This window comes from Ochotona princeps, chromosome 8 (assembly GCF_030435755.1).
Source record: "Ochotona princeps isolate mOchPri1 chromosome 8, mOchPri1.hap1, whole genome shotgun sequence".
In the NCBI taxonomy this organism is placed as follows: Eukaryota; Metazoa; Chordata; class Mammalia; order Lagomorpha; family Ochotonidae; genus Ochotona; species Ochotona princeps.
In genome coordinates, this window is record NC_080839.1 from 73,358,786 (window position 1) to 73,378,039 (window position 19,254).

Below are 19,254 nucleotides of genomic sequence, written 5' to 3' on the forward strand. Positions count from 1 at the left end.
CCAATGTCTGAGCTGTGTTTCGGTGTTACTCCTTCTTACAATGCGGACACTTTTTCTGAACTCAGCTCTTTATTATAACACAGCGTGCTGTGACATGCAGTATATCCATTAATGTTCCATTTCCCAGCCCTGCTGGGGCCACAGGTTCACTGGGGGTTTGATCTGCTCCCCGAGTTAGGAGACAGCAGCTGTGTTAGATATTTTTTTATAGCATAACATGGATGACTGATGTCTGAAAGCCAAGTGCACCTGCCGCAGTGGCTTGGTGGTGTTTAGGCCAGTGGGTTCCAGACTAGTGACATTGGCACAACCTGGGCCCTAAACCCGCCTCGATTGTTTTGGCTGGGAAAGATGGGAGAATAGATAAGGATCTATATAGTTTTTTTTTTTTACACTGTGTTGTTCAGAATGGCACATTGCTTTTGCTCTGATTTCATGGGCTGGAACGTGGTTTGTCCCAGGCGTGAGGGAGCTGATAAAAATGCAGTGGTATAGACGGAGTGCTTGTATTTTGGGGAGAACTGCTGTGTTTCTCCCTCAGCTTCAGGCCAGCTTGTGTTGTTAAGCTGCATATTAAGTGATTCGGGGCATTTACACACACAAAAAGGGTTTATTTCCAAAAGAAATGAATACAAAGATGTTGAAATGGCCCAAGTCCTTGGACCGCTGTTGTTGTAATGCATGTGGGAGGTTTGGGCGGAGTTCCAGGCTTGTGGCTAGGCTTGGCTTGGTCCATTGGGAGGACGGTGAGTTTGTCTGAACTAAACACTTTTCTGGTGTCTTCTAATTTGAAGTCACAGGGAGGAGTTCTTGGTTTTTGGTGAAAGAGATACTGCTACCTGCCAGTTGCTGGTGATGTTGTTTATTATGCCCTAAGGAGTGACATGCAGAAATATGATAATAAAGTGTGGGGGTCAGGGATGAAGGGCACAGCACTCCTTTTGGAGCTGCCTTTTCAAAGCAAGCAGTTAGAATTCCATGGGAGCGGTACTTCAGTATTCCATTTATAATTATCTACGTGTCTGTGACTAGCACTTGTGTGTGGAGTAGCTTAGCTGGTTGGCGCTGGATGCTGGTGGCCATTTACCTCCCGCTCTACACACCTGTGTTTCAGATAGCTAGAGACATAACCAATTTTAAGAAATAATAGGAAGACTTAGGATTTTATTTTGGGTCTCTGTTTTTATTTTTGAAAATACAGTTCTCTTTGAGGCAGAAATGTTCCTTCGTGGGTGGCAATGAGTCCCCCAAAATTAGCTGGTAGGTTGGTAGGTTGGTTTCCAAAGGCACCCAAGTCTGCTCAGAGATGTCTGGCTCCTCCATGTAGATGAGTAAGGCTTAGGCTGTAGTTTGTCTTCAGGGCTAGTGAGCTAATATGTCTAATGTTAGAAGACTTTAACTCCTGCGTACCAAAATACTGTCAGAGGAAAAAAAATGAGTCAATACAACCATTTACAGAAACTTTGGAAAATAAAGAAGAAATAATCCCAGCGCTTTCATAACCACTGGTGTTAGTATAGTACTTTCAAGGTTGACCACATTTTTTTGTGTATCCGTTTGAATGTATGTATGTGTAAAATTAGTGTATATCATAACATTGCCTGGCTTAGGATTTTATCATCAAAATTCTTACAGTACTAACAGTGGTATAAATGAAGCCTCATTGTTGTCATTGAAGAAAGTGAGTGTCATAGAAGCCCTATTCCTTGGTTAAAGCTGTAGACATTAAAATGTCACTTTTGCTGCTGCTACCTCGTTGGTGCCTTATTGAATATTCCATATGAAATGATGTAGGATTATATTTGTCTCACTACTGTTTAACACTTCTTCCTAAAAGCTCTCCGTGGAAGCACGTAAAGAGATGACTACAAAGGCCATTGAGACAGTCAGGCTTTTCATTGAGAAGCCAAGGAAAAGAAATTCTGAAGAAGACACCCAGGAAAAGAGTGACTCCAAAGTCACTTATGCAGATACTCTGAGTCACCTGGAGAAATCGCTTTCCCACCTGCAAACCCTCAGCCATAACTTCATTACTTCTCTGAAGAACAGTGAGCAGGTACTGTAACTGGAAACATCCGTGTGTGTGCACCCAATCAGATAGTGTTCATATGCTTTCCACTTATCCTTTAAAGCTACATTTCTAGTTTTGAAAGGTTTCTCAGATGAAACAGAATGTCTGCCTCAGTGGTATTATTGTTTTGTTTTTTAAATTGTGTACTTGTTATTCTGTTTCTGTGTTGGATTTCCAACATAACTTTGTTAGCATTATGAATGTGTTGTCAAGGAACAGTGTTCCTGGTTGGCTTGGAGTTGAGATTCTCTTAGGTGTCTCAGCAGCACCGTACAGAGGCTCAGGGGCCCCGTCTACGTCCCAGTGTGGGATCCGTGTGTTAGGACTGCACGGGGACACCAGAAACCCACCCCGGCCTGGAGAAATTATGCACTGTGTTTCAACAGCCTTGTGAAGTGGGCAGATGAATAATTAGTTTTCATAAAAGTGAGGACAGAGGACATATATATGAGTAATGCTCCTCAACGCCCCTCCTGGATTTTTCCTTAAATCTCTCTTGTTTATTGAGTTGTATTGTTGGTTTAGACAAAAATATACTAGATGAGAAAAGATGAGAAGAGGAATTTAGATAATAAAAAGTAGAAGACTTCAAAATTTGTAAGAGAAACAATCCAGATCCCTCATTGCAAAGATATGAGGAGATTTTACATTTGATAGCAGTTTTATTTCATTTTATCTTTGGTTCCTATTATCCTGTCAAATGAGGAATATTAAGTAATGGTGTGAATGGAATAGAAGCTTTTGCGGAGAATGAATTGGTTTTACCAATCTTCATAATACTGCTGAGATTCACATAACTACAATCCATAATTACAAGAAGTGGCATAAAATTTGAGTTTTCAAGTTAAGTTCTTTATATTTATTGGTATAAAACTTTTTAAATGCTTTTTGTTAAAATCAAAGATGCTGTGGTAAAATCCAGAGAATTAGTGTTTCTCTCATTGGAGCAGTGTTGCTGCTTAGCTGTTAGAGTATCTGTACTCATGGTGTTGCCAGGGGCTGATCTAAAGAAGCCGCATGCATGGTTTACAATAGAAGACACTTTGTTTCCAAAATTGGACATTATTTCATTTTTGTTAAGTTGCCTTTCATAGCAGCATCTGAAATAACCTGAACTTACACAATGCAAGACCCTCCAGCCCCCATTGCATCCTAATGAAAGTTAATGTAATTTCAATCCAGTCTTCATCCTGTGGAGTCCTCCTTCCGTGGCTGAGAGCACTAGTAATTGCCTGGCTTCACCTCCAGATTTTCTAAAGTAGGACAAGTTTCACCATGAGGAACATAGTGAGAAGAAACCTTAGGTGCCCAGCATACAGCTGCAGTAGTTATAAAAATGTGACCAATCCCTCTGCATGTATGCCCCAGCTACCTCCCCTCTCTCCTGTGGGTTATTCAGAGCATGTTCTCATCATTTTTTCATTTTACCCATAAGAATTTCTGTGTCTTTCTCAAAAATACATCTAAATATAATCCCTGTAACATATCACAAAAGCAACAGCAGTTTTTCGGTATTATCAGAGATTGATTTAAGCTTCAGATTTTCACGGGATTGTTTCGAAGGGCAGCTAGCTGTATGTTCAAGATTGCTAGGGAAGCTGAGGACTCTGGAAAATGTTCTTCAAAGGTGCCTGGCATACTTAGCCACAGTAGTTTCAGTCCTATCTCTTGAACTGTTGTTTGATTTCACGGATGTTATTGAAGGGAGGCAGGTGGACTGGCACCAAGGGAGCACACAGGCAGTTGGATTCTAATCTTAGCTCCATTAATTGCCAGCTATGTGACTTTGGGCATGTTCTTTAATATCTGTTCTTCACTTTCTTTTTTTGATAACATGGAGCTAATTTACCATTCCTGCAGGATTATTTTAAATATTAAGTTAGACAGCTGTATGTATAACACTTGAGATTATAGTGCTGATGCTCAACAGATTATAACTGTTAGGAGGTTGTAGTGCAATAATGATAATAATAAAACACATCGTTACTAAGCGTTGCTGTCTGACACTGTATTGAAGGAATGGCATGTTTGTTATCTCAGTTGATGCTGGCAGTGCCCTCTTGTTTTCACCCTTATTTTTTGCAGATGCTGGAATTTTGGATCACAGAGACCCTCTAAGTAATAAATGGTAAACCAAAGGTTTGCACTGAAATCAGCTTGGCCTTGGAGCCCTCTAAATAACCAACCAGTGCCATTGGTGTTTGGTTTGAAACTGTTCTCATTGTATTTCACTATGTACATCTAGGCACATTTAATTTCTGTATAATCCTTAGGTATCATTATTATGTCTTTGCAGGAGACATTGCAGAACTATAGTCACCAGTATGATCTGTCCCGGTCAGATAAAGGAAAAGTTCATGATCAAGCAGTGGCCATGTGTTTAGATGGTCAGCCATTAAGAATGCTTCAGCAGCTGCTGGAGGTAGCTGTGGGCCCTCTTGACATCTCGCCCAAGGATATTGTGAAGAGCGCAGTAATGAAAATAGTTTCTGCACTGAGGTAAGCTGGAGTGGCCTTTGAGAAAAACCTGAGATGATGCTTCTGTAAAAGTACCTACCTCAAGGTTATGCAGCTGAGCTTTAAAGTTCTCATGGTCTGAAATGCTAAATCTTGAGAATGGAGGTCCTGTTTATGTTTCATCACTGGTATTATATGTGAAATGTTGAGAAGCTAACTTCTGATTGGTCCCCTTCCAACTCACATATGGGCAACCTAGAATGGCATTTGAAGCAGGTGGCTACGTTCCATGCTGCCCTGTGAGTTCATGTGATTTATTTAATCTTGCCTTTTTTTCTTTATTTTTGTTGTTTAATGATTTATTTTTATTGGACAGGTAGATATACAGAGAGGAGGAGAGACAGAGAGGAAGATCTTCCACCCGTTGATTCACTCCCCAAGTGAGCTGCAACGGCTGGAGCTGAGCCAATCTGAAGCCAGGAGCCTCCTCCAGGTCTCCCAGGCAGGTGCATGGTCCCAAAGCTTTGGGCTGTCCTCGAAAGCACTCCCAGGCCACAGCCAGGGAGCTGGATGGAAAGTGAGGCTGCCAGTGTTAGAACTGGTGCCCTTATGGTATCCAGGTGCATTCAAGGCGAGGACTTTAACTGCTAAGCTATTGGGCAGGGTCCAGATCTTGACTTTTCTAATTCTGCTTTGGGGAGCAGTGGGAAAATGACCCCAGAAAGCTTTTTGTGAAGTATGGAAGTCAGGGTTAATTGCACATAGTGACAGATGAATTGAGTGTCTTCGGATATTATTTACGTGAAGTTAATGCCATAAGCCTGGCAGCTGAGAAACTCTCGCTTTGTGTTGATGTGCAGATGCCGGTGTGGGAAAGCCTCTGAGAGGATTAGAGGGGAAGGAGAACGAAACTAAGAAAATAATGAGGCATCAAGTGCTTTCTGTGAATAATGCAATTAGGCTAACAGATTTAGTTGTGTTTAATTTATTCTCCTTTTAAGCAATCTTTGTAATACTGTATTGCTGTTGAGGAACTTTTGATTAAGTGCATGTCAGTTTCCAGCAGCTGAACTGAAATCAAATGAGCCTTTATCAGTGTAATTACTCCAGTTCATCCAGTTGTCACCTTAATGCTTTAAGGTTGTCTGGTAATTTTACGTACTGAGAGACACATAAAATATGATAGCATTTTTTTTTAGAAAGAACAGTTGCCAAAATAATACTTTCATTTTATCATTAACTGATTATGATTTTTTATTAGTTTGAAGAGCCATTCTTTGACGTGATCACAGATATCTGTTTAGTATCATTTTGCTTATAGTTGTCTTTCTGCTTTTTTTTAACTTTAGAGGAATATCACAAAAATAGTGTCTTGAAACAATGTTTTGATGGGTTTAGTTATTTCCTAAAAATTGCATATTTGCATTCATTAAAATAAAGTCTGTGCTATTTCTATTTCCACAGTACAAAATTTTGAATATAAATTATAATTGCCTTCCTGTACCTTGCTCCTGCTCCTGCTAAATATTTGATTCTGATTGGATAGTAAACTGGACAGGTGGAAGACATTTAATACGGGTGGATGAACTCTTCAGCACTTGAAGGATAAAAGCAGTTGAAGAGTTACACTATCTCATTGCCAAAGTTAAAAGGAATTGTTAATGACAATGTTTAGAATATTTACCTTTTAGGATGTTAGATTTAGTAGGCTCAGCTTGACAAAGATATGAATGTAACCAAATCCAGCAATTGATTTAAGTCATTTAAATATACATAAAGTTCACTTAAAACTTTTTTTCCTATGATGCAATTTCAGAATCACTTGAGTTCCAGGCATAAATAGGTATAAATGGGCATAATAAGAACTTGTCTCATGAACTTGATATTATTAAATGGCAGAGTTGCAAAGCACTTAGCAGTGCCTGATACCTAGGTAGTAAATACTGGTTTTAGAATATTTTCATCATTATTATATATTTAGTGCATAAAATAGTTCAGTATATTTAATCTTCAATCTGTGATTTTTGAATGACAGAATACAAGTCTACTTTTTGATTCTTTTGATAGGAAATCAGGGAAATATTAGGGTAGAGAATGTTTCATTTCCAGATCCCTAATTCCTGGTATAGAACTTTAGCATTATAGATAGACAGCTTACAGCACAAATGACCGTGATCAGGCAGTTCACCCTGCCAGGTTCCAGCTGACTTCGGAGTGTATAAATGGGAGGCACATTTCGGAGCCCTGAATGATCCTAATTTGAATTCGATTTCCTCTTTGTTTTTCCAGTGGAGGCAGTGCTGAACTCAGTGGGCCCGAGGACCCACTCCAAGTTCTTGAAGGTGTCGTTGCTGCAGTCCATGCCAGTGTGGACAAGGGGTAAGAATAGAACAGTGTCTTCATCAATTGATTTTCATTAGAATCTAGATTTTTTTTTTAAAGATTTTATTATTATTGGAAAGCCGGATATACAGAGAGGAGGAGAGACTTTAGCCTCTAGGCCACGCCGCCGGGCCCGAGAGTCTAGATTTTTTTAAAAAAGATTTATTTATTAATCTGAAATGCAGAGTGACAGAGGAAGAGAGAGAAAGAGATCCTTCATGCACTGGTTCACTCCCCAAAGGACGGGACAGCTCAGAGTCCGGCCAGGGTGGTACCACATACACAGAACTCCAGCTTGGTCTCCCATGTGGTGGCGGGAGCCATGCACTGGGCCCATTATTTGCTGCTTTTCCAGGCATGTTAATAAGGAGCTTGATCAGAAGCTAAGTAGATGGAACTCAGACCAGTTTCTGATGTTATTCCTGCTTTACAAGTGGTGGCTTAACCCACTGAACAATAATGCCCTCTCCTTGGATCACTTTCTTAATACCCATGTTTATGAACGTTCTGAGATTAAACAGCACTCTGCAAAAAAAAAAAAAAAAAAAAAAAAAAAACCGCAAGATTTTTTTTGCGCAGCTAAGACCTTGCTTTACCTCTGGAGACAATTTCCCTGCTCTGTGCTGGCTCTGTTAACTCTAAACAGGACCCTGACTTCAGCCTCAGTTACCTTAGAAAGCTGTGAGTTAAATCTGCCTTGTGTGAGGATTCGGGGTGTTACAGGCTACATACGCTCAAGAAATGTCCATACTTTGTAAGCTTGCAAAGAGTGCATTGCTAGTACAATTTTTAGAAAGCGTTTTTGTCCTGGTGTGTTAGAAAGAGGAGATGTCACAGCTGAGGCAGCCTCATGAGCAACTGCAGATGCATCAGAGGGCAGAGCAGACAGAGGTGCTGTGTGGAGAACCGTGCACCTGCTTCTGCGGGCTGGACGGGCTGCTGCATTCCAGCCCTGACGCGCAGCTCAGACTCCTGCAGGCAAGGCTGCCTCTGGACCCTGTTTTCCAAGGTGAGATTTATTGGGTCCTGCTGTCAGCCCTTGCCACTGGAACTCCTTGTTTTGCCCATTTGGTGTATCTGAAGAAGATTTTAAAAAAGTTGTTTCATTAACAATTTTCTAGCTGAAAGATTGCAACATAGGCTTATTGAATACAGATTGTGGTTTTAAACTTGGAAGAGGAAGCAAAGTTCTTATTTTTATTCTAGAGAAACAGCATAACAGATATTGTAACAAAAACCTTCAGTACTTTTTTTGTTTGTTTTTGACTAAAAAATAAAAAAAAGACCAAGGCCTAAATTTCATTATGTTTAGTATTTTTGAATATATACAGTTATACCTAATGGCCTATGGTTGGATTTTCCTTCCTGATGAAGTGCCTCATAGAATCATACTGTGGAGCCTGCTTGTTTAGCAGGTAGTTGCAGGGAGGGTCTTTGAATTGACATGGAGATTCTAGCTCTTTTGGAATAATGCTATCAGGTCACCCATGACTTGGCCTGACTCTGAGCTCTAAGCTCAGCTGCCTCAGCTCTAGGAGTCTTTCCCTTATCCAACACCTGGTTGACCACATCTGGCCACCTCAATCCCAATCATGTGACCTTAACCTGCTACAGCATCTGTTTTCATAGTGTACTCAGAGACAGATGCCTCTACATGCTGTGGGGTAATGTTTACACCATCCCACAGTATCCATCTCACAGTATTCCTGGCAGGGAGATTATACTTTCAGTAAGAATTGGGCTGTGTTTTGTAATGGCTGTTAACAAGAGTTTGGTTTTAGAGCTAATTTTTAGATAGCCTATTTGTATGGTTCAGCATGGCCTCTTTGTACTTTTTATGTTGGTACAAACATCATTTGCTTTGTAACGTCAGCTCCTACCTCATTTGTCTGTGCTAACATCAAATCACACATCATGTGAGCACTCAGCTTACCAGGGGAGAGTTCTGCTCTCTGAACAGGTGTCTTTCCTTTTCAGTGGGATCATGTTCTTGCCTATAGACATCAGGGTTCAGTGTGTGGAATTACACAAAAACCTTTTATACCATCTACAACTAAAGACAGGATAAGTGGGGCATTTGGTACAGTGGTCAAACTGCCATCTTGGAACACTCACGTACCAAAACCAAGCTTTCTGCTTCTGTCCAGCTTTCTACTAACCTACTGTGTACCATGTGAGGCAGCAGGTACCTGGCTAGCATTGGCAGGACCCTGCCACCCCCGACTGTTGTTGGCGTTTGAGGAGTGAATCAGTGGATGGAAGATCTCCTTGTGTGTGTGTATGTGTATGTCTGTCTCCTTGTCATTCTCATTTCCTGTTATTTTCAAATAAAATGAAAATCAGTCTTTTTAAAAGGTAAGTTAAGGTAATTGATTATTATTCAGAGGCTTGTTCTATGATTATCATTTTTCCATTTTTTATGTATATATATAGCGTATTTTGAAAATCTAATGTAAATTTTTGGTTTGTGTTAAAAATTAATTCATTGGTTTGCTTGAGAAAACTAAGGTTGGGGCACGTGTTTAGTATAGTGGGTTTAGCTCAAGGCTTCAGGCTTCAGCTTGGCCCAGTGCTGCAGACCAGACTGTTACAGACATTCAGTGAGTGGCCAGTGCATGGGAGATCTTACAGACATTTAGGGAGTGAGCCAGTGCGTGGGAGATCTTACAGACATTTAGGGAGTGAGCCAGTGCATGGGGGATCTTACAGACATTTAGGGAGTGAGCCAGTGCATGGGAGATCTTATGGACATTTAGGGAGTGAGCCAGTGCATGGGAGATCTTATGGACACTTAGGAAGTGAGCCAGTGCGTGGGAGATCTTACAGACATTTAGAGAGTGAGCCAGTGCATGGGAGATCTTACAGACATTTAGGGAGTGAGCCAGTGCGTGGGAGATCTTACAAACATTTAGGGAGTGAGCCAGTGCGTGGGAGATCTTACAGACACTTAGGGAGTGAGCCAGTGCATGGGAGATCTTACAAACATTTAGGGAGTGAGCCAGTGCGTGGGAGATCTTACAGACACTTAGGGAGTGAGCCAGTGCATGGGAGATCTTACAGACATTTAGGGAGTGAGCCAGTGCATGGGAAATCTTACAGACATTTAGGGAGTGAGCCAGTGCATGGGAGATCTTATGGACATTTAGGGAGTGAGCCAGTGCATGGGAGATCTTATGGACACTTAGGAAGTGAGCCAGTGTTTGGGAGATCTCTCTGTATCTCTGTCTCTTTGCCTTTCAAATAAAATGAAAACAGACAATACATTTGAAAAGAAAAAAGTTGTTTCAAATTCTACAGATAACATGGTTTGTTCTAAAATAATGTAAAAACAAACTTCATGCAAAATTCAAGATAAATAGATCTGTAAATGAACATATCTTTATATAACTTGATTGTGCTTATTCATTTTATTTTTGGTATTGTTTACTTGATTGAGAGGGATGCATGCCCATGTGGGCCTCTGATTAGGCTGGGGAGGAAGGCAAGAAAGGTGGGTGGGACAAATGTTTCACTATTTCTTTCTTTTGTATTTGTTGGGGGAGGAGGAAAAAGGGGGCTACTTCTTGCTGCCAACTATGTCAGCACTCCAGGCTGGGGGCTGTCATTTGGTGACACTAAAGAGACATTATTGTGCGGCAGAGTGTTCCAAAGATGTTACTTGAGTGACTTTGATAGTTCTGAGATGTTGGCTTCATTGTACCAAGGTTGAGGAAATCTTTCCAAGGTTTGTTGGCTGACCAAGTCCACCTGAGTGCATCTACACACCCAGGAACATTTTGCAGAGCTTGTCCAGGAAAGTAATCCAATCTGTTCTGCTATTTTTCTTACGAGGCAGTCAACATCCCATGCTGGCCGATGAGCCAGCTGCCATGACCCCTGTGTGCATCTGGGCATGCTCTCTAATACACAGGCATCAGCAGTTGAAGGGACCCTGTCTGACCTTGTACATTCCAAGGTTAGGCTGCATATCATGATTTTTCCTGTGGCCAGGGTTTGAGTCCAGACATCTAGTTGGGAGTCTCCCAAAAAAACTCACCTGGGGTGATCTGACTTGATCCTTGTGTGTGCTAGCCAGTGTAAGGTTAAGTTCCGTACATAACCTGCACTAGCCTACTCACATACCAGTGGGTGCAGCTGCCTGGTCAGTTCAACCCCAGCCCCATCTTTCACACAAGTCAGTGACTGCTCCATCTCCCTCTAATGTAAGCTGAGTTCTGTGGTCCAGCCAGGTTTGGCCTATCACCATCCCCAGCTCACCAGATGAACCATTGGGTGCTGCAACGCCACAGAATTAAGCCCACAATTCCCTGCGGAATCTGCCCACAGATCTGGTTCTCTTGCATTCTTATGGGTGTTGTGGCCCAACCTGATGTGACCTACTTTCTGCCCCAACACTCACAGGAAGATATTGCAACCTAGCCCAACCAGGTATGCCCTTCCCCCAGTCCTAGCTTTTGCGTGCACTGGTAGGCAAAAGGTTATGGTATTTAGCCCAGCTCAGCTCTCCCATGTAGGGGGTACCTTGGCCTAGCCCAGGCATTTCCTTTGATTCTACTCCCTCAACTAACTGGTTTCAGCTTCCTCACCTATCTTTGAGTGCTTTGGCCTTGTCCAGGGAAGATCCCAGAAGCCATTCCTCCCTTGTCAAACGTGCCCTCAGCCACTCCCACTTGACCACATTCCCAGACCGCCTTTTCTGGACTGTCTGCAATACTCCTCCCCCACCTCCTACCCCTAAATCCTGCATGGGGGCTAAAGTATCATACACTGGGCCTGTGTTCCTGCCTTCCCTACATGTCTCAAAAAAAAAAAAGAAAAAAAAAAGAAAAAAAGAAGAAGAAGAAGAGGAGGCAACTGTGTCGGCACACTCATATAATTAACACAAAGTTGGCATTAGCCAAGCCCAGTATGTCTGCTGGCTATTGGCTGCTTTTCTGCTAGCAGTGTAACACCTGCCTAGGTACAAGGCAACCTAGGCAGCTGCCTACAGTTTAGGGATTGTGGTTATTTTTTAAGCCATGCTTTGTTACTGCAGTGCCACTGGCATAATATGTATTAATTCATTTACCTGCAGTTCTGTCTTACTCCTTGCCAGTTGCCCCTGCTTGTCTCCTGGTTATAATAGATAGAAGACAATCTCCTGAGAAATGCCAACCCCACTTAGTATCAGTAGAAAAGGGCACTTGGTGTGAACCAGTGACTTAGTTAAGGCAGCTGGCCTACATAGCTTCGGGGTGTGTAAGGTCCTCACTGGTGGCTCACTTACATTTGCTGGCTCCTCCACCTTCCTTTGTTTATTCTTCTCTTGTGTCGTGCACAGCTCACAGGCTCTTCCCACCAAGAGGCCAAATTGCATGCACTGTGTGGGCTTCAGAGATGGCCAGCAGTGCTGGACACAAGGACCTAGAAAGCTCTTCCAGGTTTCTTGTAAAGGAGAGTTGACACTTCGGCTCCAGCCTGTTGCTGCCTCTGTGTCTTTTATCCAGTTTTTTTTTTTTTTTTTTTTTTTGAAAAATTTTTTTTTTAATTATTTAACTTCAGTAATTACATTGTATTATGTGACACAATTACATAGATACTTGGGTTCTCCCCACCCCTCCCCAAACCCTCCCACCATGGTGGATTCCTCCACCTTGTTGCATAACCACAGCTCAAGTTCAGTTGAGATTCCCCCATTGCAAGCGTATACCAAACATAGAGTCCAGCATCTTATTGTCCAGTCAAGTTCAACGGCTTCTTAGGTATACCCTCTCTGATCTGAAGACAGAGCCAGCAGAGTATCATCCCAGTCAATTGAAAGCTCCAACATACCATCAGCAAAAATTTACATCATTATGGAATTAATTGACATAGTAATGAGTAACCAATATGTTAAAAGTAAATGCGAGTTCCCAGTCACCTTCTGTGACCACCTCACCTATACTTCAATTTTAGTTTATACACAACATATAACATTCAAAACATAACATGTTATACATAACATCATATCATCTTAAATTAAGGCAAACATGTGGTATTTAACCTTTTGGGATTGGCTCATTTCCCTTAGCATTATGGTTTCCAGTTTGGCCCATTTGGCTTGAAACATTGGCCATCCTCAAAAGTTGATCACTAGTTAACTGTAGTAAAAAAAAAAGATAGCTCCTTCACATTTCACATATACAGAATGGGGAATTTCCTGTTTCTGTTTAAAAAACTGGATAAAAGACACAGAGGCAGCAACAGGCTGGGGCCGAAGTGTCAACTCTCCTTTACAAGAAACCTGGAAGAGCTTTCTAGGTCCTTGTGTCCAGCACTGGGGTCACTACTCCCGCGGGAGGGCATGAAAACTTAGACGGGGGCTGGGGTGGCTAGACAGGGAGGCACTCAACAACATCCGTGAGGGCTGGAGAGTTGAGTTGGTTAGATGGAACTAAGCTTTAATACCCACTGACAAGTACAAGAGCCAAATAGGATGTGGGACAGACTGGACTAGTCGGCCACACATACTGGCAGGCAGGGGGCCGGGCCTGGTGGGGGGTTATTGTGGGCTGCCCCGACTACGTTGCAGCTCTCACTGGTTGATGCATGGGCCGAGTGTGTGCTGGGCAGAGCCTGGCTGGACTGCAACACCCATTGGTTCCAGTGGAAATCAGGACTGAAAACAGAACCAACCCAGCAATTGAAACCACCAGCTGATCGTGGTGACGGACTGTGCCGGGCCCTGTGCTTGCTAGAGCATACAAGAATCTGGTCTGGGAAGACATCAAAGTTTCTTTGGAGATCTCCCCAATCGAACTGCTGGACTCAGAACCCTAGCCAAGAAAAGACAGAGGACAGAGCAAGTCAATCAACCACCTCAGCTATATGTTGGCAGCGAAATACTGGGCAAATGAAGACTCAAGGATGGACTGTGTCAATCAGTGGGCGACCTCATCGAGTGAAACTGGCAGCGATTCATAACTGGAGAACGATTAAAACCATTTGAGCAAGGATCTCAGAGCATGCCCCACATCCGGGACTTGGGGTGGGTGGGAAACTGGGTGGGGCTTCTCCGTCAATATCCCCCTTTACCTCAGATACATGATGGAAACAATATGGACATAATAGTATTACCCACTTCCTTATACCCCCGAACCTTTTTTTTTTTTTACCATAATTAACTATGTAAAGATTGTCAACAAAAATACAATTAAAAAAAAATACATTGAAAAAAAATTAAAAAAAAGATGCCCTCTTTTCAAGCATTTGAGTTCTGTGGAATTTGTTATTCATAAGAAACCTTAGAGTTTGAGTACAATCTTCTCACACTCGAGTAAATAATAATTATTTGACTTTAATCAGTGCCTCATGATTTACATAATGTTTTTTTAACCCTACTGTTTCTTTTAATGTATTTCACTTTTTAAAATTTATCTTAATAGGTATGTACCATGATGAATCTGAAAACTCTTTTAGCATGGATTAATTATATTGCTAAAATCTGTGATTTTGCTTTGATTCAGTAATTATCTTTTGCCTAGTCAGGGCAATCTCCAATAATCGCCACCAGACCTGCTCCCAGCCTTGGTTCCTGTGCTTGGCAGTATGTACAGCAGACTGGCCCAGTCTGTCCCACATACTATTCAGCTCTTGTATGCATCAATGAGTGTTGAAACCTAGTTCAGCCCAGTGGACCCCATGATCCAGCCCACACTCATGCCAGCAAGGTTCCGTGGTCATGCCGAGTTCAACCTGTCACCATCCCCAGCTCTTAAGCAAACCGGTGGATATTGTAGTTCCACAGGGCTGGGCCCAAATATCCCTCACAGAATCTGCCCCCAGATCTGATTCTGTCTTTTGCTGGCTAGTGTCATGGCGCAGCTTACCATTACCCGTCCCCTGTTCTGGCTCTCACTAGCAGGTACTGGGATCTAACCTTGCCAGGCAAGCCCCTACTCCTAGCTTTATGCCCTGGTGAGTGGTGGTAGGATGTGGTCAATTCTTACTAGCCCAGGTGAGATCTCCCACATGGGCTGGTACATCAGTCTGGCCCTTAAAGATCTTCCAGTTTTCCCCCTCCAAACCACTTGGTCTCAGCCCACTTGCTCACCTGCAAGTACAGTGGCCTTGTTAATGGGAATCCCTCAGAAGTCATTCCTTGCCTGCAACATACTCCCTCAGTGATCTTTCCTCCTCACATCCCTTTACCCTCTTTCCTGATTAATCCATGGACCATGTTAATGAGGAAATCCCCAGGCCTGCCTGGATTTAGGCCACGTGGTCAGCATATCCTAGATCTCCCACAAGCCTCAGGGCCACCAGCTGTATGGTGGCTGCTCCCCTCAGAGTGCAGGCCAGGGGCTATGCCTTCAAAGACACCCTGCAGGCAGCCAGCCAGCATGGCGGCTATTCCTGTTGTGGATCTTGGCCTGCCAGCTAGCCAGCCATATGGCAGCTGCTTTTGCCACTTATTCTGTTTTTAAACATAAAAATTGTAATTGTTAAATTTATGCTGTTATTTATCTTAAAAATGTCCATTGCACACAAATATTGTAGTGATAAAAAAATAACTACATGCTCTTTGGTTAATGGGTTGTTCACCTTTTATCACAATTTTCTCTTTTTCTCTGTGTTTGTGCTTGGAAGAATGGGTAGACGAGAAAAGAGGGTGGGTAGCTGAACCGTAAACCTGAATACAAACTTTAAAAACTCAAGCTGTGACTATTCTGTAGCTGAAAACTTCAGGAGATAGTCATGTCAGGCGCCTTGACGGCTGTTTCTCAAGTTCTGACTGGCACTGTCGCTCAGACACACCTTGAGGCACTTCTAGAACACAGAGTTTCTATTTTAGGAATGAGTTCTTGTCATTTTTTAAAATGTGTTTGAACTGTCAACCAGAAATTAAAGTATATTCCTTGAACATGCTAAATGTTACTAGCAGCATAGTAAGGTCTACTGTTAAAGGGTCTAGCTTAGTTTAGAAAACTTGAAAAATTTTATAATTGTCCATTATCTTACTGGAATTATTTTTTATCTGTTGCACATTATTTTGGAATAATTGATAGAACACTCAAGCACCCTGAGTGTCTAAGAATGACACTTCCTCTGTCAACTTGGACATAGTTTTACAATCTGGGATTGTTTCCACATGTTTAAATTGGGCATAGCAGTATATTCATGAAGAAGAGATTTAATTCATGCATGTAGTGAGACTTTAGACATTGTGATGTTTTTATTCTTGTTGGCCAGTCTCAGGCTGTGAGTCCGCCTCATAGCTCCCAGCTGGGCAGCATAACTCCAGCCTCCTCCCATGGTGGTTCATCCTGCGTACCTGCCCCTTGGTAGCTGCCCCTTGGTAAGTGGAAACTGTCAAAACTCAGCTTCACTTCATGACAAGGTGGCCTGGCTTTAAACTCTTTTCCCCGAGGATCCATGTGGGCAGCTGCAGGCCTCGTGAAAGCGGCCTGAGTCTGCCCAACCTGGGCTTGTCTTTGGCCACTACTGTGGATTTGCTCTTTCTCTGCTCAGAAGGCCTCTGTCGTTCCCGCTTCCATACACAGGCTGCCCTCCCAGATGCCCGCTGCCATTCCTCTCAGTGGTCCGGTGCTGGACACTACATTACATGCTTCACATGGGTTTTATTTTGTGTTTCCACTGACTTGCCAACCCCATAAGGAGTGTGTTGCAAGAGTTCTGCGATTCAGACCCGTTAGTGACATTTTGGTCAAGGAATACTGTCAGGAAGTGGTAGATGTGGAACGTGAGTGTGGGCCTGACCACTGTGGAGCTCGTGCTTTCAAGGATTTCCGTGCCACCATTTTTCAGCCTTGCTTTCAATTTCCTGATGGCCTGTTGGAGGAAGCCCACACTACTGCAGCTCTCTCTAGTGTAGCACCCACACATTTATGCTTTAGTCTCTTTTTGAGCACTGTGTGGCCTTTAGGATTCTTGGCTTACTTTTCCTTGATGTTACGTGTCTGGAGGGTATTTCCTTAGCTTCGTATTTTTCAACATCCAGATCATTCTTTATGATCCAGCTACCTCTTTAGAATTGTTTCACTGATATTATTTACTCTTCCTCCAAAATGATTGCTTAACTTTGTTTTATTGGTACCTTGTATGATAATCACTGTTTTGTGCTCGCTTCGGCAGCACATATAATATGATAATCACTATTTTAAGTTCTTCTGTTTCATTGTGTTATTATTTTTGAAGACAGAGACCACTTAATTTTGTAGCATATGATAATGTTGATAATAATGATTAGGTTGATGATAGTGATAGTTGCTGTTTCTCAGTGCTGGAAGCTTTATATAGGTTACTTTGGTTTCAGCTACTCATGAGATCCTTGTCACCTCAACCACAAACTGAGAATGACCACGTTTGTGATTCCCCCCAGGCTTGTGTGACATGGATGGGCCAGGTTTTATTAGGCTGCTTCCATTACATCGTACTGTCTGCTTACTTTATAAATAGTATGCAGGTTTCGGGGAAATACCTCTGGCATTTTTCACTCTGCAGGATTTCCATGTCTGATCAGTGTTCACAAGGGTGCCCAGGTGCCCTTAGGTAAAACTAACCAGTGACTTCTTCTGTTTAGGAAGTGCTGAAGCCAGTTACCCTCAAAACCTTGGCTGTTCCTTGAGCACTGATTATAAGTAATGTTTACACAGAAATCTGTATAAGCATAAGTCTCCTTAAAATAGCATTTCACAAATATTCTTCAGAATATTTTTAGAGAGACATAGTGCCGCTGTGCCTTTAATTCTTCTCAGAAGTTTAAAATATACTTTCTGATTTTGTATAGGGCATAGATTTTGTTAAGGTCACTTGGCCTAGGATTCAGTGTAGGTAATTTATTGCTGAAATTCTTAGAAGGATATTGTCACAAGATTCATATACTTTGCTGCTTTAGCGTGGACCCCCAAAGCCTTGTGGGAGTAAATAACCTCTTAGCAATCATTGTGATAATTCACTGACATCATCAAAGTGTTTTCCTGAAATGGTCTACCTGGCAGAGAAGACATTCTGATACTGGAATCATAGTTTGATGAGCAAGTTTTTTTTCCCCTCTAAGTCTTTTAGACTTCCTAGTTCTTTCTCTCTCTCTTTCTCTCTCTCTCTCTTTTTAAACCCCAAGATCTATTTATTTTTATTGGAAAGTCAGATTTGCAGAGAGAAAGATCTTCAGTCTGGTGGTTCGTTCCCCAAGCTGAGCTAATCCATCGCCGGGATTAGCTTCTTCTGGATCTCCCACGTGGGTGCAGGGTCCTAAGGCTTTGGGCCTTGCTCTGTTGCTTTCCCAGGCCACAAATAGGGAGCTGGATGGGAAATGAAGCAGTCAGGACATGACTCAGTACCCATATGGGATCCTGACACATGCAAGGCAAGGATTTAGCCACTAGGCCATTGCGCTGGGCCCTTGCCAGTTCTTTAATAGCCAGGCATTCACATTTTATTTTAAGGGTCTGTAAAAATTGATACTTTAATCACATGGTGAAAGAACTCACTTGAATGTGATTATTTATAAATTATATTCATTTTATATAGTTTTGAAATACAAATTTTTTCCTCTAATGGAATAAAAATAAAGTGATCAAAAAAGCAAAAACAAGTTTTTAGGTGAGTGAACATATTTCATCCCTGGAAAGAGGCAAGAAGACGGTAATTTCCATACATACTTTGTATGTATGTATGTGTGAGTGAACGAGGTGATAATATTGATACCTGTCTGTATAGTACCATGCGGTTTTTTTGTGTATATGCATATATTATATATTTTTCAGTCAGTGCAAATGTAATTGTGACAAGCATTTCATACATTTCTTTATGGTAAAAACTATCATATAGTTTTTTTTTTTTTTTAAATAACATTATCCTAGAACTTCTTGCTTCTATCTAGCTAAAACTTGGTACCCACTGGTCAAACTTTGTCAAAATTCACTTAAGTTTTCCCTCTCTGGGATCTGATAACAACCTGTTTAATATACATGTAATTTATGTGACATTACTATGTGTTTGGTTCTTTAGACTCTAGGTACCAGTGTGATGCTGTGTTACTTCCCTTTTTGTGTGTGACTTACTTCACTTAGCATGACCTCTAGTTCCATTCATGTTGCACATGTCATGATTTCATCCTTTTATTGACCAATTAGTACTCTATTTTTTGTATATTGTGTTTTGTTTATTCATGAATGAGTGGATGAAGTCAACATTGGAATATAGATGTCTCTTCAACACTGTGATTTCATTTTATATATACACACACACCCATACACACACATATGTATTCATACACACACACGTATATCCATATTGAGCTTGCTTGATTAAAAGGTAACATCTGTTTTTAGTCTTTTTCAGAAACCTCTGTAAAGTTTTGC

The 19,254-nt window shown here is 41.8% G+C and overlaps 1 protein-coding gene across 3 annotated transcripts in view; it reads left to right on the forward strand.

Moving 5' to 3' along the window:
* The window catches only part of NBAS (NBAS subunit of NRZ tethering complex), a 376,509-nt gene that overhangs the window by 247,667 nt on the left and 109,588 nt on the right, over positions 1–19,254 (forward strand). For all 3 annotated transcript variants that reach the window (XM_058668260.1, XM_058668259.1, XM_058668261.1), the window contains 3 exons: positions 1,838–2,056; positions 4,368–4,570; positions 6,818–6,907. In XM_058668260.1, the coding sequence (XP_058524243.1) occupies positions 1,838–2,056; positions 4,368–4,570; positions 6,818–6,907 (512 nt within the window). The remainder of the gene's footprint in view (positions 1–1,837; positions 2,057–4,367; positions 4,571–6,817; positions 6,908–19,254) is intronic.